General features: G+C 52.0%; 6 protein-coding genes across 6 annotated transcripts; 4 read left to right on the top strand and 2 right to left on the bottom strand.

Annotated features, from left to right (window-relative positions):
• Positions 1–1078: 1078 nt before the first annotated feature.
• On the top strand, positions 1079–4650 carry BKA67DRAFT_595177 (ankyrin repeat-containing domain protein; the record flags this gene model as incomplete). The annotated part of the gene is made up of 7 exons (XM_046105132.1): positions 1079–1133; positions 1367–2123; positions 2168–2895; positions 3427–3828; positions 3883–3973; positions 4043–4375; positions 4548–4650. 7 exons carry the CDS (start codon positions 1079–1081, stop codon positions 4648–4650), a joined length of 2469 nt encoding a protein of 822 aa, XP_045953544.1.
• BKA67DRAFT_581449 (uncharacterized protein) lies at positions 4277–4993 on the top strand (the record flags this gene model as incomplete). The annotated part of the gene is made up of 1 exon (XM_046103914.1): positions 4277–4993. A coding segment is annotated over exon 1 (268 nt), but the record flags the coding sequence as incomplete, so codon positions are not given.
• Positions 4994–5736: 743 nt separating this feature from the next.
• On the top strand, positions 5737–7610 carry BKA67DRAFT_581448 (P-loop containing nucleoside triphosphate hydrolase protein). The gene has a single exon (XM_046103913.1). It carries the CDS (start codon positions 5957–5959, stop codon positions 7154–7156), a length of 1200 nt encoding a protein of 399 aa, XP_045953542.1. The 5' UTR covers positions 5737–5956; the 3' UTR covers positions 7157–7610.
• Positions 7611–8676: 1066 nt separating this feature from the next.
• BKA67DRAFT_497433 (heterokaryon incompatibility protein-domain-containing protein) lies at positions 8677–9315 on the top strand (the record flags this gene model as incomplete). The annotated part of the gene is made up of 1 exon (XM_046097048.1): positions 8677–9315. A coding segment is annotated over one exon (639 nt), but the record flags the coding sequence as incomplete, so codon positions are not given.
• Positions 9316–10859: 1544 nt separating this feature from the next.
• Positions 10860–11195, bottom strand: BKA67DRAFT_663382 (uncharacterized protein; the record flags this gene model as incomplete). Its single annotated transcript, XM_046108174.1, has 1 exon — positions 10860–11195. One exon carries the CDS (start codon positions 11193–11195, stop codon positions 10860–10862), a length of 336 nt encoding a protein of 111 aa, XP_045953540.1.
• A 1808-nt stretch (positions 11196–13003) lies between these two features.
• On the bottom strand, positions 13004–19686 carry BKA67DRAFT_684486 (uncharacterized protein). The gene is made up of 3 exons (XM_046108996.1): positions 18846–19686; positions 18318–18476; positions 13004–17893 (listed from the first exon to the last, which is right to left on the bottom strand). The coding sequence occupies exons 1-3, from the start codon at positions 19234–19236 to the stop codon at positions 13092–13094; spliced, it is 5352 nt and encodes a 1783-aa protein (XP_045953539.1). The 5' UTR covers positions 19237–19686; the 3' UTR covers positions 13004–13091.
• Between the last annotated feature and the right edge of the window lie 146 nt (positions 19687–19832).

The raw sequence follows: 19832 nt of genomic DNA, 5'->3' as shown, positions 1-19832 counted from the left end.
TCTGTGCCACTTGGTCGGAGCGACGGATTGAAGCAGACTGATCCATAATCAGCACAGATCTCGGCCCAGGCCCAGGCCACCCTGCCGTAGTGGCACATGAGCTCTGTGATAAAGTCCTCGGATACAGCCCCGTCAATGAATCCCTATAGCACTCGCGCAAAGAGGATCCCTTCTTGAGTATATGCAGACAAAGATTTGGTATCTATGACTCGAAACTTGAATGGGCATCACGCTTTAAGGCGACCATCCTGTCCCTTGTAATCCTACTCTGCTATCACATCCGCATTTGTCTACGTAGACCAGCTAATAAAAGCTGAGTTCTGATAGTTGATAGTGGTAAAAGTCTCGAAGGTCTGCATTGCCCTGCTGAGCTACACGTGAAGAAGAGAGATATTGAGAAGAACACATTGAAAGCAATGAAGGGCACCTTTGAGCCCGAGTACTCGAGTGGCAACCGCCCACAGTACAGTCAGTGCCTGTCCACGGCAAACAGCAGCAGCAAGTCATAGGAATGTCAGTGAGCGCGATACAGTAGCCTGTGGTTCGCAATCATCACCAATTCTGGCAGTTGAACTCTCCTGCTTCGGCGAATATAATACACGCGCCTGACACAGCATTGCCCCTCAGAAATGACCGACCTCCAACGCCCTCAGTGCCAAGCACTTTGTTTGGTTCGCTACCGATCTGCGCTGTCGAGCCTCGGGTGACCTGCAGCTTAGCTGCACCAGCAGGCTGTGCAGCCATACCTGCCCTCCAGGCTGCCTCACTCGGCCATCAACCAAATTGGCACGCCGGCACGATGCTTTCCACAGCAATCTTCGCTACTCCATGGCATGCCGACGATTAAGACGTGAGAATGAGCTTCGGATTTGGTGTCGGTGACTTCCTCGCAGTCATCAAGCTTGCCAACGAAGTCCGAAAAGACTTTGCAGGCGCCCCAGATCAGTTTCAGCAGATTACTGCCGAGTGTGTTCAAATTGTAGCTCGTCTTGCAACGCTCATCGCTAATTAAGCATTCTGCACAGGATCAGGAATCTAGCCATCGTTCTTCAAGACGTCGACATATTTCTCATCGAACATGACGTTACCGAAGCCCAGAAGAACAACCTACGCCACATCCGCGAGAGTTGTCGGTGTGTATTGGAGGATACCCAGAAAGAACTAAACAAATATTCCAGCCTGGAGTCGAGGAATGGGAGTCTTGGCGAACGTGCGAAAAGAGGCTGGAAGCGTGTGAAATGGGAACCTGATGAGGTTCGCGATCTACGAAGTCGGATTACCTCAAATATCACAGTGCTCAATTCCTTCACCGTGAGCCATACCAGAGATGGTGTTGCCAAGCTGGTAGAGCGAAAAGACCAGCAAGAACATCGGGACATTCTTAATTGGTTGACTTCAGTCGATATTGCTGCCCAACAGTCAGACTTCATCGGCCGACGTCAAGCAGGGACAGGCCGATGGCTCATTGATTCGCCTGAATACGCCAAATGGAAAGCAACAAAGGGCGACGCGCTTTTCTGCCATGGAATCCCTGGAGCGGGCAAGACTATCCTGTCATCGATTGTGGTGGACGACTTGCAAGAGACATTCTGCACCGATAAGGATGTTGCAGTGTGCTATTTTTATTGTGATTTCAAGCGTCCGGATGAACAAAGGCCTAAGAACGTCATCTTGAGTTTTCTCAAACAGCTGGCCCAAGCTGCTGCGGCGTTGCCCGAATGTGTGAAGGACTTATATAATCAGTGCCGGGCAAAACGTAGGCCGCCAAGCCTCGAGGAAGCAACCAAGACACTTCGTTCCGTTGCTGGATTTTTTACAAGGATCTTCGTCGTCGTCGATGCACTTGATGAATGCCGAACATCCGACGGCTCCCAGGGCGAGCTCATATCGGAGTTGATCGAGCTTCAACGCATCACTAGTGCCAACATACTAGCAACTTCTCGACCAGTGCCGCATATTGTGGAAAAGTTTCGGGACTTCGTTTCATTGGAGATCCGTGCCAGTAGAGGCGATATCAAGAAATACGTCGATGGGAACGGACATAAACTCCCGCGCTTTGTTAGTCGCAGTCCAGAGCTGCTAGATGAGATTGTGGACGGTATTGTTGAAGGTGTTGATGGAATGTACGTAAAGATTGTCAGTCATGACATAACACTAACGAGCATAGGTTCTTACTTGCGAAGCTTCACCTTAACTCTCTGGAAAACAAGAAATCACTAAGAGCGCTCCGGAAAACCTTAACAACATTGACCAAAGGAAGTGATGTGTATACTGAAGCATATCAAAACACAATGGAACGCATTCGCAATCAACCGAAGGACCAAGAGGAGATCGCCATCCAGACATTGATGTGGATCGTCCACGCAAGAAGACCCTTGACAACAATTGAGCTTCAACATGCGCTCAGTGTAGAAGTCGGCGAGCTAGAATTCCTAGAAGATAACATTCCAGACCTCCAAGACATGGTTTCGGCCTGTTGTGGGTTAGTCACCGTCGATGAAGAGAGCAATCTTATTCGACTGGTTCATTACACGACGCAAGAGTTTTTCGAAAGACAAGGGGTCTATTTTTTTCCAGATGCGCAAACTGAAATCACGAATACGTGTGTGACTTACCTTTCGTTTAACACATTCAGTAATGGCCCGTGCCAACAACACCACGAGTTTGAACAAAGAATGGCTCAATCCCCTCTCTATGAATATTCAAGTCGTTATTGGGGCCATCACGCAAAAGGCTCTAAAGACTACAAGATAGTCCAAGAATTCCTTGAGCGAACAAACCAAACGCAAGCAGCTAGCCAGCCATTGTTTGTTGATGAGATTGCGTGGAAATACTTCGGCGAGAATCCTCCATCTCAAGTGACCGCACTTCACCTGGCTGCCTATTTTGGCTTAAGTGCGACCCTGGTTATAATGATTTTGGAAAACATCAGAGTTGATGTGGAGGATAGCCACTGTCGTACACCACTATCGTATGGTTCAGAGAACGGGCAAGAAGACACGGTGCAGGTACTTCTCGAGAATAGTGCTCAGGCCGACAGCCTAGACACTAAATACGGATGGACGCCGCTATTGTGGGCAACTGCAAACGGGCACGAAGGCGTAATACGCTTACTTCTCACAAATGGTGCTCAGGCCGACAACCCGGGTAGATACGGTCGGACGCCGTTATCGCGAGTAGCTGCGAAGGGGCACGAAGGCATAGTACAATTACTTCTCGAGAATGGTGCTCAGGCCGACAGCTTAGACACTAGATACAGACGGACGCCGCTATCGTGGGCAGCTGAAAACGGGCACGAAGGCGTAATACGCCTACTTCTCGCGCAAGGTGCTCAGGCCGACAGCCCGGATGGATACAGACGGACGCCGCTATCGTGGGCAGCTGAAAACGGGGACGAAAGCGTAATACGCTTACTTCTCGCGCAAGGTGCTCAGGCCGACAGCCCGGATGGATATGGACAGACGCCGCTATCGTGGGCAGCTGAAAACGGGCACGAAAGCGTAATACGCTTACTTCTCACAAATGGTGCTCAGGCCGACAGCCTAGACACTAGATACGGCCGGACGCCGCTATTGTGGGCAGCCATAAACGGGCACGAAGTCGTAATACGCTTACTTCTCACGCAAGGCGCTCGGGCCGATAGCCTAGACACTAGATACGGCCGGACGCCGCTATCGTGGGCAGCCGTAAACGGGCACGAAGGCGTAGTGCGCTTACTTCTCGCGCAAGGTGCTCAGGCTGACAGTCCGGATAATGACGACCAGACGCCGCTATCGTGGGCAGCTGCAAAAGGGCACGAAAGCGTAATACGCTTACTTCTCACAAATGGTGCTCAGGCTGACAGCCCGGATGGATACGGACGGACGCCGCTATCGTGGGCAGCTGCAAAAGGGCACGAAAGCGTAATACGCTTACTTCTCACAAATGGTGCTCAGGCCGACAGCCCGGATAGATACGGACGGACGCCGCTATCGTGGGCAGCTGCAAAAGGGCACGAAAGCGTAGTACGCTTACTTCTCACAAATGGTGCTCAGGCTGACAGTCCGGATAATGATGACCGGACGCCGCTATCGTGGGCAGCCGCAAACGAGCACGAAAGCATAATACGCTTACTTCTCACGCAAGGCGCTCAGGCCGACAGCCTAGACACTAGATACGGCCGGACGCCGCTATCGTGGGCAGCTGCAAAAGGGCACGAAAGTGTAATACGCTTACTTCTCACAAATGGTGCTCAGGCCGACAGCCCGGATAGATACGGACGGACGCCGCTATCGTGGGCAGCCGCAAAAGGGCACGAAAGCGTAATACGCTTACTTCTCACGCAAGGCGCCCAGGCCGACAGCCTAGACACTAGATACGGCCGGACGCCGCTATCGTGGGCAGCCGAAAACGGGCATGAAGCCATTGTACGGACACTTTTAAGTCATAACGCCGATGCTCAAAGTTCTGATCATAGCCATCGTACGATTTTGTTTTACGCGGTACTAGCTGGAAAAAGCCAAATCGTGCGCATCCTTACAGATTTAGTCACTTACATCGATATCAAGGACTACTATGGTTCAAGTCTGGTATCCATCGCTGCGCGCCTCGGCTATGCAGCTATCATTCGACAACTCACCAAAGTACCTGGCATCGACGCCGTCTCTGTAGATCAGTTTGGGCATACGCCGATGTGGTGGGCTTACAATCAGGGCCATCATTTAATAATGAGAGACTTGGAAGAATTCTATGAAGCGTCCGGTTTGAAGTTTTCCCTAGATACACCAGCCGTCTGCAATCGTCTGGACTTCACTCTTAAGAGCGGACACTGCGAGGTATGTTTGGCTGATATAGGTGAAAAGTACCATCGCTGCGAGTCCTGCTTGGGCGGTCATTTCGTCATTTGTGTTTATTGTTACAATCTTGGGGCTCGTTGTCTAAAAGGGTCACATACATTAGTATAGTAGTAGTAGTATGTTTGGCATAAACGTGGAAATTCCAAAATGATCTGCTACTTCCATCCCCCCCTACAAAGACGATACATACGTAGACACACATCCTTGTTGCGCCCAGGTTATTCCTCTTGAGGGCAGCCGACACTATAGTGCAAAGGCGCTTCTGATTTTCCATCCTCAGAGTGAAGTCCATACCGCAAGACTGTACCGCTTCCGTCCAATCCATTTTCCGTCCATTGCATCCATAATATGATACTATTAGTTGTTAGTGTATGACAGACAGATCAGCTTGGAAATGACTTCTCCAAGTATTCAGAACCCGATCCTCGGCGATTGAAGCGCGACCCAATAAGTTAATATGTATTTGGGATGCCTATGTTACATGATATCGTCCGTCCGAATCAACTTCCCGCCCAAACCTTGTATTCATGGAGAACAGGGTAAAGCGTTGGGGCGTTCACGGCTGCACGATTCGTGAGGACCACCACAAGGTACACATGTAACAACGGTCTCGGTGTAATCCTTGTGAGCGTGGCCCTCCTTGGCGCATCTTCTGCATTTTCCTTTAAAGCATTCTTGCACTGAAATGCCTTGTGTCAGACCTGCTGGCAGTTGTAACACTTCTGAACTTGTTTGCATCCCAAGTCCCCGGGTCTTTGCGTCATTGGCGTAGTCTCCCAAGGCACTTTGGGGGGGTCACCAAGCAACATGATACTAGCCTAGGTTAGGTTAGTATAGTACGTGGTAAATTTACTGGAGCGTGGCGGGACCTGCAGCGGCATCTTATCGCAATCTAGACTAACATCATTATCAGCATCATTATCAGGGCCTACTGTAGAATTTCCCAATTCCCATCACATTGCTCTTACATGCTGTCCTGGGAACTAAGCATCGTGAAGTTGCGTCGGCGATGAAATCTTTGCCCATCTTCTGTTGTTCCCATATCCATCATGTATGTAGGGTGAGACTATCACACGGTTGTTTGCATTAAAAAAACGAGTCTTTCTATATTGCTCTACACTATGGCAGCGTCCGTAAAAGCAGCGGCAGCGGCAGCGGCTGCGGCTGCTGCAACCACGGCGCACTCCTCCAGCACCGCCTTCGTCCCACGAAAGACCTTCGAAGTGTCCTCGTCCCTCGTACGGACCTACTTTCTGGGCCATCACCGCGGCGCCTTGTCCTCTATGCAGCGCATTCTCTCCAACATCTCCCTCATCATCGAGTGCCGCGACAGCCGTGTGCCCCTGACATCCACCAACCCCCTCCTCGAATCCTCCCTAGCCGGCCGCGACCGCATTCTAGTCTACACCAAGTCAGACCTTTCCTTCCCCGCCAGCGCCCACCGGTTCAAGCAGCAACAGCAGCGCCTGCTCTCCAAGTGGCACGCCGAGCGCCATGGCATCCACCACACCGACCGCGACCTCATAGCCGGCCAGGGCAGTCTCGGACGCACCGAGGTAGTCTTCACCGACGAGCAACAGCCCAAGACGATCCAAGCCCTCCTCGATACCATCAAGCAACGTGCCGCCGCAGCCGACTCCCTGACCGGCCTCCGCGCCCTGGTCGTGGGCATGCCCAACGCCGGCAAGAGCACCCTTCTCAACGCTATGCGCCGCGTCGGTATGAAGCTCCCCAAAGCCGCCCGGACGGGCTCGCAGCCCGGTGTGACGCGGAAGCTGTCAAGTCCTGTGCGCATCATCCCGGAGGACACCTCGCAAGGCATTGAGCAGGGCGTCTTCGTCTTCGACACCCCCGGTGTCTTCGTACCCTACGTCGGCGATCTGGACTCCATGCTCAAGCTGGCCCTCATCGGCTGCGTCAAGGATGGAATTGTGCCGGCTGAGACGCTGGCCGATTATCTGCTGTACCAGCTGAACATGCGAGACCCGGAAATATACAAGATGTTTTGTGCACCGACCAACGACGCCTTTGAATTTCTGGATGCCGTGGCTGTGCGCACCGGTAAGCTACAGAAAGGTGGCGTGCCGGCGAGGGATTTGGCGGCCATCTGGGTCGTGCAGCAGTGGCGAAAAGGGTTGTTAGGTCAGTTCAGTCTCGACGACGTCGACGAGGAAACCCTAAAGGAGTGGGCAAGGAAGGACCTCGATGGCGAGGATGGTCCCCTGAGCATGAACCAGGCGAAGAAGAGAGAGAAGGAGTCCAGGAAACTGAAGAACTTGGCGAAACGTGCGGCTGCTTCTGACGGCGGTCATGGCGGCTGATCAGTCATGGTGTGGAAAACGGCCAGCTTGCGCGTGAACTGGCAAGACATCGTGGAGATGCATAATACCCCCGAAGGTCAGATGGCAAGTCATGTTTTCACAAAACAACTCCCAAAGACTCCACCACTGCGACGACCATTGGTGCAGAGACAACCAGCTATATTTGCCTTTGTCTTTGCATATGATGTTCTTGGTTGCTCTGAATAATCCACAGTGGCGACTGAGCAGCCCTATACGTCTTTCCAGGTACTGTGTATATGTATAGAGAAGTCGCGATACGCAGGCAACCGAGTATTCGGTATCATGTCGGCGGGGTGTCTATCGATCGAAAGGAAGGATACCCAAGCTTACAAGAACATCCGCCTTGAGCACTAGAGGCATGTATATAGAACCTGTGAACATGTAAGATATTGCATATGCTATGCTAGAAATACTCAATCGCATTTCCAATATCAATAGCAATTCTTGTTTCGTGAGAATGTTGCCCTCATCTTATGTACTTGACGTTGTTTATCTATTTCCCAAAAGTATATTCCACTTGTTCTTCTGGCAAAATTGCATACTGTGTAGTATATTGTTGGCAGGCAATATACTTGTGAAGGTAGAATCAGGGTAACCACGAAAGCTTCGTGCCGTCACGTAACCTGGCCATCTTATCTCGTCTGTCCTTGCCAGACTAGCGACAGATACGATCCATATTATATACATGCAAAAACCATTTGTCTATTGAAAAGGGATATCTGTAGCTGGAGTTGGGTCGGTTCACGCTAAAGCAGGTGGCGTTTTCGTCAAAGGCCGCGATTAAGGTGGTCAATCGGCCAGCGAGAATTACAACAAGGGTTTGGCGGAAGCTATCAGCCTCAGCTGAACTTCCATCGGAGCTTCTCGTGTGGCCTGTAGGGGTACATTCATAAGTGTGCGATGGATCTCGCCATTCAATTCACATCTCGATTGTAGCATTTAAGCTTCTTTCTCGCAACTGAGTCTCTAGTACGCGCCGCTAACACAATTGCGCCTTGACTATCATATGGGACCGTCAGGTTATGGAGGTGGAAGCCACGGATGATTTGTGCGGGGAGTGTCAGACCATCGACCCCGTCAGCGCTCTGCGGCACATCGATTATGCTGCGAATTCCTGGGAGAAAGCTTCCACTCTCGGAGAGTTCTTTCTTGATTCGGAAAATGGATGTCTCTTCTGCAACTTCTGCATCCAGGCACTGAATGCGGCCAGGTCTGCTCGTGGGAGGCCACTTTTGAGCCAGGCGTATCTCGTCAAAATCGATGTTAACCGTCGTTGGGGTTATACGACAGACTCGGAGTCTCGCGATATCAATTGGATGACAATATCAATCGTGGATGAAACCGTAATCGGCCCCGAGCCCGGAAACTCGGAAGGAGTATACCCCGACAGCATCGATATTCAGCTCATAAAATCTCCTAAAGGTCTTGTCTCGGACGAAGACTGTTATCGTAGTGGACGCCTCGTCTCTGACGATGTTGACCTCAATCTTATCAAATGCTGGTTGTCTCAATGTATTTCGCACGAATGTGAAACAAAGACTGAGTCTTCATACTGCCCGGAATATCTGATCAATACATCTACCTTGAAGCTTGCTCCCCAGGTTGGTATATGTCAGTACGCAGCCCTCAGCTACGTCTGGGGAGGTCCAGAAATTCCACAACTCACACTCAAAGATATGAAGACCATCGCACCAGACCAAGACTCTTGGTCTATCGGACAGCACTGGGAAAGTGTGCCTCAAACGATCAAAGATGCCATCCTTCTCTGCCAACTGTTGTCGATAGACTATTTGTGGGTTGATTCGTTGTGCATCCTACATGAACGGCCCGACCAAAAAGCGTTTGGCGATACCCACCTGGCTCGACAAATGTGCGACGTTTACGAGTCGGCACACCTCACCATTGTCGGTGCGGCTGCTAAAGACTCTTGGGCCGGGCTTCCGGGCCTTCGAGCAGGAACCAGAAACACGAAGCAGCACACGCTCCAGCTTGGCGATGTTTTGCTCGCCGTCGTACAGAGATCACCACGCGAAGCCTTGGAATCTTCGATCTGGAACACGCGAGCTTGGACTTTCCAGGAGTCGATCCTCTCCAATCGGTTAATTATATTCACCGACGAGCACTGTTTCTGGAGCTGCAACGTGGCCGAGTCTACGTTCTGTGAGGATATACATCGCGAGGTCGTACCCGAAGTCGACACCTCCTACGACAACGATGTGCTTTTTTTCGATGTACGTGAAACCAAACAACACCTTCTGAGCTCGTCGCTAGGTAGGTATGATCATTACACCGTTTACCTCGAGATTATGCATGACTATAGTAGTCGCAAATTGACCTACGAAAGGGATGCCGAAGTGGCGTTCGGCGGCGTGGCGCATTTTTTGAGCAAGAACATCTCTACAGAATTCTTGTGGTGCATTCCGCTCCGGTTCTTTGAGCAGGTTCTGATGTTCCATCCACATGAGGATTTTCGCGGCACCCTGGTCCGGAGGCGCCTCTTTCCAAGCTGGAGCTGGGTGGGTTGGTTTCTTGACAAGAGCGAGGGAAGAGGCTTCCAGTGCGACAGCTGGGTCGGCACTACGCGAAACTTCGAGTATTCTCTCGACCAGTTCCGATCGATCAATACGTGGTACCGATTCACAAATACCAAGGCGGGGGGGTTAGGCGAGTTCCAGGCTTTGGGAGGTCTTGAAAATCCCTTTGAGGGTAGTCCAGGGCCACCACTTCGGACGCACGCACTGCCACAATCTATACAGCATCTACATATTCTTCTTTTCGACGCCATGGTAGCCCATCTAGACCTCCAAAAAGATGACCAGAACAAACAGTTGGCAAGAGATTTGGTATCGGTTCGTATACCGTGCACCAACCGCGTGCTGGGCACAATTTCCCTAGAGGTAGAGAAGGACGAGGCGCAGACCTATACATTTGTTTCTGTGGCACAAGAAACACGGGAGGTCGAGGTATTTCGTTGGAACGACCCACGGCCGACTGAATTCAAAGAGGTCATCCACACAATCCTCATCACTACAGACGAAGACGGCATTTCAGAACGAAAGCAAATTTTTACATTAGACAAGAAAGACTGGGATGAGGCTGAGCCGAGACAGCGGACTGTGTTACTGGTTTAAAACTAACACAACTGACGTTCTGGCCTCTAGAACCGTGAAAGTGTCTATGTGGAGTGAGTGACTCCCCGAGTCAGTCCAGATTTATCTTCCTTTGTCCCGTCCCTTGTATATCCCCGAACGCATAGAAAAATCTACTTACTTACTACTTAATCTCTGGCGTTCTTCTACACCTTGGTGCCGATTATCCTTGGGTCTAATTTCTCAAACCGGTCAAGCGAAATGAACAATCCCCATCACCATAAGCGCCAGACACTTCATCTCACTACTAACCATGATCATATTAGCTACGAGGGATTAAAAACTTGTTGCAACCCATATATCAAAGTACAGCATATTTCAAGTTCACCGGCAGTGAGATCAAGCAGAAAGTCGAAAGATCGCAGTAACCAAACAAGTAAAACATAAAAGAGCGTAACAACGACAACCCCAAACAGATCCCGCCCGACACAAAATGAACGCGCGTCAAGAAAACGTGGAGACGAGCTCCAGATCCATACCACTACACTCACAAAACCTTCTCCCTCCCCCCCCCCCTTCCCTCTCTCCAACCTTCAAGCCACGATCTTGTAACTCTTGACGGTGCCCGGGTTGGGCAGCGGCACGCCCGTCAGGCTCTTCCCGAAGCAGCCCCGGACAGTGGAGCTGACGCAGTCGACGCCGCTGTAGAGGCAGATGCGGCCCGGGTCCGGGACGCCGGCCGTCGCCGGGTCGAAGGTCACCTGGCCCACGGGTATGGCCTGGATCGTGTTGCACTTGGGCCAGGCCGTGCCGTGGACCTGCAGGTCCCTGCCGTCCGTGGTCCAGAAGCCGGCGCGCCAGGCGCTGGCCGTGGTGGCGCCCAGCAGCAGCAGGACCGCCGTGGTTGTGGTGGTGCTGGAGAGATGCATGTTCTATTTCGGGTTCTTTTATGTAGGGCGGGTGGCGGGCTGTAAGAGGTCGGTCAGCAGAGGAAGCCCCCCCAGAATGGCTTTTGTGAGGTGCGAGGTCTTCAGAAGGGCAGGGAAAGGGTAGAGAGACGGTTGCACATATCTATGCACTTTTGAGCGCACACATACCTTGGGGGGACGAGCTGTGGGTGTGCTATCAAATGAGGACAAATTTGCTGCCAGTTGACCTTGGGTGTATCAGGCTCGAGTGACAGATAACTCAAATCTGTCCGACCGCGACTCGACCCTTATATACAGGAATTTTCGCAGTTGCTAGCAGGACTGTTTCCCAAAACAGACCTCCAGACAGCGATGTGCTCTCCTAGTGTTGTCAACTCGCGGGCGAGAACATCAGCGCTGGCTACCTTGGCAGCTTACCGCCATCCGGCGCATTTCGTTTCCCCATATTGTATAATACACGACCTCTCCAGAAGGTGTGGTGGAGATTAACTTTGTTTCCTCGACACAGCTGCTGATCTCACCGGGGGCAGGTCAGCCGTAGAAAAAACTCGTCTTACGTTCGTCCACAATGTGTGTAGGCATCTGGAACCCATGATTGGGCCGGGCAGGCAACAACAAACAAAGTATAAAATGCTCAGCTAAGGGGGGGGGGGGGGGGTGCCACGAGGGAGTCTAGTCTGATGGAGAAAGGGAGAAGGAACTCTCTTGTGGCCAATCAGGAATAGAGGCAATATATACTCTTACGTAGCCGCACTAATTCATCAGGAATGGAGGGCTCAGCCGCCCCCAGAACTCTGGGGGTATAGTACCCGGTTGCCAAATATAGCCCCCAATGACACAAAACTATAATATCAAGTGGACCCCCCAAAGACTGTTTCGAGCCATGGCTGCCAGCTTCCTCAACACGATAACCTTGCAGCTGTAAGCTATAGGTTCATGACCCCCTTGCCGGCGGCGTGATGATGCTTTTGGAATCTTTCGTCTAATTTCAGATGGCTCAATGATGGACTACCGGATTTGGGACCCGTTTTGCGGATGTTTCTCCCGCGATGACTTTTCCCATTGCAGGTTTCGAGGCAATTTCTTTCGAATCGCTCTATACCTAATAGTAACGGGACTTACCTACACTGCTAAAAATAGCCTATGGTGAACAGCCACCATGCTCATTCATCCTTCCGAGGACCAAATCAGTACAGCATCTTGTTCGTGTTGAACAGTTGCAGGCGGTTAGTGTCTCGGGATGGCGCGTAGCATGATTCCCAGATAACCGGTTGGTTGTCTACACGATGTCAAGTTTCTGCAAACTGTTGTGCTCCGGTGTTTGAACAATATATTATAATTACTGGGTATATGTGTTACTCATACAAGGTCGTCAGATATTTTATTTCGGAGGTATTTCCCGACCATTCTTGTGCCCTTTTGTAGGCGTAGAGGGTATCCAAACTCCTTCCACATTTCTGTCTCCCAGAACAAACAGAACCCAAAGTGAGAAAGAAAAAAAAAAAAAGGCAATGAAACGGCCTGTGTTTGCCAGGTTGGTATATTTCTCTCTCATCCACGCCATGCATAATATCAAATCGTGTGCCCCTTTCCCAACAACACCATTGAATGAAAGTTGTATCAGTCCCATGCTCGTGTACATTGAAACTCCGATGTCCGGTGTTCTATAAAAACGTATGGTTTGCTGCGGAGAGTCCATGAGGCTGTTTGACCTGGTCATTGACGACCATGCCAAGTCCAACGGTCGACCCTACTATAAGACCAGCCGCAGTCTGAAACGCCATCATTACACATCTCTGAGAGGCTCCTTCGAATGAGCCCGTTACCACTCGCCATGGCCACAACGTGAACTTCAAAATCCCTCTCAGGGGTAATCCGTTGACGAATGGACATGTACTAGTCGTCCAGCCCGAAGATCTTGCGCAATGTTCCGAACTTCTTCTTTTTCTTTGTGTGATCCGCTCCAGCTGATATGTCATAGTCAGCACCATTTCCGTTTATGTGCTGTTCTGGAAGGCCTAGACTCGTGCTTCTCCTCCCAGCAAACTCGGGCCTCTTGGACCCAGCCCCATTCAGTCTACCGCCAGAAGTACTTGGTCGCCCATCTTCTCCTGCTTCCGGCAACGGCCAGCTCTCGTAGGGGTTCTTCTTTTGCAGCCTTGGACTGGTGGGTCTCGAGTCACCGAGTGGGGCTGTCAGCTCGTCCGTGTTGTGGTCGAGGCCTGCAGTCTCGGAGCGAGTGGTCTTAGCATTATCCGCTTTCCTGTTGCGCCGGAGGATATTGCTCATGAAAGATCCTCTGCGAGCGTGAGTGGGACGTTCAGTACTAGGTGCCGTATATGATGTCCCGCGCCCGGCCTGTGGGCGACCAAGCGTTGTAGTACCGATACCTGAGCTATAACGCTTGTTCAGATCCGGTCTGAATGGTGCTGCTGTGTTCCCCGGGCTTCTGAGTGGACTAGGCAGTTGCATTGATGGCTCGTCGTCAGAATCGGGCAGGTCTGGGGAATCCTCATCCTCCTCGGGCACAGGCGTGGTCGCCTTCTTGAAGTTTGCAGGCGCCGTGGCCGATCCTCTCAACGTACCCTTAGATAGTGGACGGTCCGAGGCGCTTGGTCTTGCATCATCCTCGTCACTTGAATCGTCAAAACGGCTGCGAAATCTTGAAGAGGCAGGCTCGTCCTCATCGCTTGAGTCAACGAAACGACTCTCTGACTTGATCTTCTTGGAAGCTACTTTGCCGGAAGCTCTTCCAAAGGACGGTACTAGGGACGTGCGCTTTGAGTCTCTGCTCGCGATACTAGCCACGTCACTACCCGAACGTAAGCTTTGTCGCATACCCTTACTCTGCGGAGAGGCTGTAACGACGGAAGAGCGACGGAATGCTGAACCTGACGGAGACAACGATCGTAGGCTGAATCGGCCGGAGCCCTTGGTAGCTTTGATTTCAGACGACTGTGGTTGAGCCGGAGCTGCATCGTGCCTCATTGTTCGACGAAAGCTGATATGGTCCGAAGGCGCAGCTCGTGCGCGTTTGAAGCTGCTATCACTTGCGTCAGAGCCACGACGTTGTATTGGTGCAGGCTTGCCGTTTCTTTGGATTGCAGCGGCGGCCGAGGCTGCAACTTCAAAAGACGAGCTCCGATCGCGCTGCGCACCTCTCTCCGGCCCGCCAGCCGTTCGAGGTCGTGTCGTAATTGTGGGTGGAGATGCGACCCGCTCAGGCTGTTGAGAAATCCTCCGTGAAGCAGGTTCGGTACCACCAGATCTCATGGATTTCCGCATGTGTACTTCTCCAGGATTGCTCTTAGAAAGCGTACGAGATTTTCCGGATTGTGCTTGGTCTCCACGCAACGACGTGCGCATATGTCCTGACGTCGCGGATTGCGGTTCCTCTCTACGTAATGAGGTGCGGATGGGTCCCGAAGACCGCGCTTGCGGGCTCACAGGCCCGTGATCAGCTTTTGTGCCAGGCTGAATCATATAGGTTCTTTCAGGGTCATTGCCTTTCATCTGCCTCGGCTCTTGTACTGGCGCAGCTGCTTGAGCTTGAGCTGCCCGGCCAACGGCTGTAGCTTGTCTCTGCTCTGCCGTTTTCTTGCCTCGGTTGCTGAGCTTTCGGGTGGGAGTTTTCAGCTCTTCTTGGTCTGCTTCTGTTCCAGCCTCGTCCATAGCTTCCAACTCCAGCTGACGTCTCTTCTCAGCAGTTAAACCTCTCCAGAACGATTTCGCTTGTTCCCAATCAGTTTCGGGATTTGATGGTGCGGCTACCTGTGTTGAAACGACCGCTTTTTGAACAACCGGGTTCATATCCTCAAGGTTAGACTTCTCGCCAGTGACACCTTTAGGAATTTGATCAGCAAGTGATGTCTTGGTGACTGGACTCTCGACAACAGCGTCGAGGGATTGGAATCCTCCATCACCCTCCATATCTGACGGATCTTCATAAGCATCGCTGTAAATTGATGCATTAGATTCATCGTCGGTCGTATCCTCGGGCATTGTGGCCTGTGGAGTAGTCGCTAAATTTGTCTGGGGCAATACCTGGGTTTGCGAGGGTGCAACAACAGGCTCAAGTTCTTTCACTGCCTCGATGGCTGACGCAGGAGTTGGATTAGGCAAAGTCTGTCGTTGCTGAGTGGTTGTATAATCATCCGACTCATCATCAGGGAACATGCCAGGAAGATCCATATAGTCTCGTGCAGGTTGTCGAGCATGGACTCGATTCTCATCAATAGCCGCCGGGCTCGGCTGAGTGAACATGATCGCAGGAACCGTTTCGGTCGGTCCTGTAGTTGCGTTTTGCGAATACTCAGCTAAACCTGGTTGAGCTTTGGGCTGTTCCGCCACCTCGGGTATATCCTCTTCCAAACCCGTCAAGCCATTTTCTGAAATGACTTGAGAGCCCATCATCGTCGTAGCCGTTGTTTGGGTGCCAGGTACGGTTTCTCCATCACTGTCGTTAACAGCACTATCAAAAACAAATTCGTCGTCCGAGCTCCTCATACTGTCGGAGAAATCTTCATGGGCTTCGGCAGACGTCACAATAGGCGGTAATGGCTCCCGGAATCGTGAAATGTTTGCTGCGTTTCGCGACGCACTGTCTTGGTTTTGTGCGAGTATAGATCCAACAGCATGATCACTAGACTGCCCAGAAACTGTAGAAGCCGCGTATTCGTCAATCGTCTTTGTTTGACTCGGGCTCAAGGGTTGTTGATCGCCGGAGCTCGTAGGCGGGGTTGGAGAATGCGCAAGTTCATGGGGCCGTATCAAGGGTCGTTCAGGTTCCTCGGGCTCGCGAACCTTCTTCTCACGCACGCTCCCGAAACTGGGCAGCGCCGGACGTGGCTTCATCACCTCATCATCATCGAGCTCTGGACTAGCTTCTTTCTTCTTACGGCCGATGCTGCTGTACCAAGGCCGCCGGGTCTGTGGACTCGGTACGACTGGCGAATCTGTATCGCCAAGGGGACCAATAGATTCGCCGACAACCACTGGGCTTCGCTCATCAAAACTTACTCGGACAGACTTCTTGCGTGAAACAGGTGCTGCTCGATCTGGAGAGTCCACAGGAGCTCGCGCCGCATCTGATCCGTAGTCTGAAGGAGACGCATCCCTTGGTGAGGGGCTGTGATGCTTAAGTGCTGACTTGATGGGTGAAGCCGATCTGCCGAGCGGCGCATGCCTTACCACCAAACTTTCAGATGGGGTTGATGCGAAACGGGCCTGGCGGGCGGGACTCTGTGACAGTGACCTCTGTGGAATGCTATCATCGCGCGCCAAACTCGCCACTTGCTTGTTCTCGGCAAAATCTATAGACTCAGGTTGGCCGTAGGACTGAGGCTTTGGTTCAAGAACGGTGTCCTGCTCGTGCACTGGCTCGTACAGCGTTTGTCGTGTTGGCACATTATCCAGTGCACCGTAGACCTCTTTAGAAGGAACATGTGAAGCTTCGGCATCCGGGTCTTCTTCTGGCTCCTCCTTGACCACAGATGGGTGGCGACCTAGCTGTCCGGTAGGCCGAGGGCTTGCGAAGCGGTCAGGCTGCTGCTCAATTGGTGATGGGGTTGATAACCTCGAGTTGTCAGCGTCCGAAAACCGTGCTTGTCTTGTGTCCTGTCTTTGCTTCTGCGGTAACTGCGGTGTAGTGACGACAGCCTCTGCTTGTAGATCGTCTAACATTTCTGTTTCTTCCCTCGAGGGATACTGCGTTTCCACCGGCGGTTGTTCCCGCCTTGGTACTTCACGTGGCCGTCCACCAGGCTCGACATTAGTTCCTTTGACACGGGCAACTGTGCCCTTAGCTAAGTGGCTCCCCGATCTCGAAACACCGGTTTGACTCTTCCTGCTCTTCGTCGGCTTCTCAGCGGCTGCTCTGACGTTGTACTCGACGGCTTCTAAGCTCGCTTTTGGCACCATTCTCCTCGAATTAGGGTCGTAGACGAGCGTTTGGTCAGGTCTACTGGAGCCATTAGAGACGACTGACGAGCGGTTGGCTTTAGGTGAGTTGCTCCACTGCGAACTCTGGTCAACAGTTGGAGACGAAGGCGGCGACTGTGCGCGAGCGCGGCCGGGGTAGGAGAAGTTGATGGATGAGCTCCGACTATCGGCTCGCGTGATGCTTTCCGGTCGCCCTCTGCGCATCGGCGCATCTGAAGTGCGCACATTGCTGGTGTCACCCCGAGGTTGTGTATACCAAGATGGCAGACCCGAATCCAGCTTTTGCGACGCAGTCTTGAAGTTCTGCATACCTACACCAGCTGAGCTCATACTCTTGGACGCTTTATGCCCCGGCGGAATAGCCGGCACTGGCGGGTGATCCTGCTCGTATGGTCTGCGATCGCCGTGCGGCGACTGGCTTCGAGTTCGAAAAGAGCGCTCTGACATGCTACCAGAGCTGCCTCTCCTCCCAAGTCTAGGCTGTTGTGTGCTCCCCCTGGCCGCGGCAGAGGCGGCGCTGCCTATCGAGGATATCGACGGGCTCCGACGCGATGTCCGTTTCGTCTGGACCTGGGAAACATTGGTCGGAGTGTGCGGACGGGCACGCAGCGCCGCAGCGGCAGCCGCGGACGACAGGGCCTTGTTCGGATTCGGGTTGCTGGAAGCCATAAAGGCAGCGGCTGCAGCAGTCGAGGCGTTGGGATTTGCGGTATCCCTTGTAAGCTGCTGTAAGAAGGAGGGAAACAAGTCAGAATTGGCTTTTAGCTCTTAGTCCCGACGTGAAAGTAGAACATGCTATGCTTGAAGGGCTCTCTCAAGCCTGCGCAGATACAAAATAATGCGGGTCACGACATCATCGTTAGGTGAGAATGCGCCGCTTGACGTTGGCTTGCGATGGCTTCGTTCACTAAGATGGTTCTGGCTCTAGCTCCAGTGGGTTGGTGTGCAATGTCGTGTAGAAGTACAAGTAGAACTACCGATAGTCTTCCTGCCTCGCCGGGGAGCAACGAGGTGAGACTTCCGAGGTACTTTACAGGGCGCACTAACGAGAAAGCATGCTGGAACTCTGGACGGACATGACATGGCATGTCTTCAATCTAGGTTCCAACAATAACAAGGAAAGAAAAGGATGGTTGATGAGGCTGGGGTTGGACGTTGAACGTTGAACGTTGACCGACGTACCGGATACGGCTGCTGCCGACTGCTGCGTCTCTTCTTTGCCTTTGCGCCTCCAAACATGTTGGTTGTTTCTTTCCCCAAGATCTGTCACGGCAGAACGGGCTCTGCTCGGTTCTGCTACTGCTCTGCTTCTATGTGTAGGCTTGGCGCCTACGGGAGTAGCTGTAAGCGACTCATTCGAGATGAAATATTAGATAGGCAGCGCAATTGATACAGTAGTGTAAAATGACGGGGATACGTAGACAAAGAAACTCAAAAGGTGTTGAAAACAAAGCACTATTGATGGGGCCGCAACGTGGTGCGGAGGAATGGTCAAATCAGCAGCAGAAAAATGAGGATGATGACGCCTGTAGCAGGCAAGCAGGGGGGCAGGGAGGACTAAGCCACGCTCTAAGTTGACTTATTCATTTCACTTCACTTTGACGCGGCATGACATTGACAGCAGCGGGGCCCAACGCGTGGTGCACATCACTTGTGGAACCGTGACATTTTTGGAGAAACACTATGGAGTACGGATCACATAGTACCTACATACATACAGTAGTCTCCAGCCAGCTGGGGGAGCTACCCAATTCGGTGGTCCCTGTCCTGTAGATCTTGCCGCGTTGGTCGTAACACCTGAACTCTTGCTACCCTTTTCGTGCCCTTGTTTCACGGCATTTAGATTCTGATGGGTCGCGCAGGCAAGCAGGCCGTTTCCCCGTCGCACCTCGTTCTGCTCTGGGTGTTGTGACATTTGGATAATCGAACGTTTACCAAGGGTCAGAATCACGTAACTGGCTACCATGGTAGAGAGACCTCCTTTAGATGGTCTAGACAGCCGGGATGCTGGGGTAGCACGCTCCAGACACACACACACACATACACACAGCTCCATTGATTTGTCTCGGCGTCCTTCAGTACTCCGTACCGTACGGCGCATTGTCTACCTTGCTGTCCAAGCATCAAATGGCATCGAGGGCCTTTTCTCAATGCATAGTATGTGGAGCCGCTCCATTTTGTAGAAATCGAATTGTCAATTCTCCATCGTCGAAACCACCACAGACGCCGGCGTCTGTCGCAAATGCAAATCAATTTAAGACTAATACTTTGCGCTGACGTCATTCCGCGCTGCATTGCGGCCTGCGACTTACTAGTACAAAGTACCGAGCTAGTATCTCAGCGCGTCCTTCTGCAGGGCGGGCAAACAATGCCTGGGGCCTTGCCGACATTTGTTCAGGCAGTGATTAGTTATCAAGATTCCTAACTAAATGTCAAGATCAATTCAGGCTTGAACATAATGTCTGAACGTGAAATCTCACAAATCCGATTACGCCGGTATGAAACATGCTTTAGGTCACAAGGGTTGTAAGGCATACAGGGTTCATAAAGAGGGGGCTGTGCATTGTTCTATCTACGCGCTGTGTAAGTTGGTTTGTAGCAAAGTAATACTACCATTGCCATCATTATCCGTCGCGCAAGTCGCCAGACGCATACTTCTTCATCTAGTCTCCATCTTCATCGACAGAACCCAGCCAC

This window comes from Truncatella angustata, assembly GCF_020726525.1.
Source record: "Truncatella angustata strain MPI-SDFR-AT-0073 chromosome Unknown BKA67scaffold_9, whole genome shotgun sequence".
In the NCBI taxonomy this organism is placed as follows: Eukaryota; Fungi; Ascomycota; class Sordariomycetes; order Amphisphaeriales; family Sporocadaceae; genus Truncatella; species Truncatella angustata.
This window is presented reverse-complemented; position numbering and strand designations above follow the sequence as displayed.

Excerpts from the sequence above, each read along its gene's own strand:
- BKA67DRAFT_684486 (XM_046108996.1), bottom strand. The coding sequence starts at position 19,236 with ATGCGCCGTACGGTACGGAGTACTGAAGGACGCCGAGACAAATCAATG. Across the intron at positions 18,477-18,845 it reads CTGGAGACTACTGTATGTAT|CTACTCCCGTAGGCGCCAAG; the intron begins GTAGGTACTATG and ends AGTCGCTTACAG. Across the intron at positions 17,894-18,317 it reads GTCGGCAGCAGCCGTATCCG|CCAATTCTGACTTGTTTCCC; the intron begins GTACGTCGGTCA and ends AAGAGCTAAAAG.
- BKA67DRAFT_581448 (XM_046103913.1), top strand. The coding sequence starts at position 5,957 with ATGGCAGCGTCCGTAAAAGCAGCGGCAGCGGCAGCGGCTGCGGCTGCT.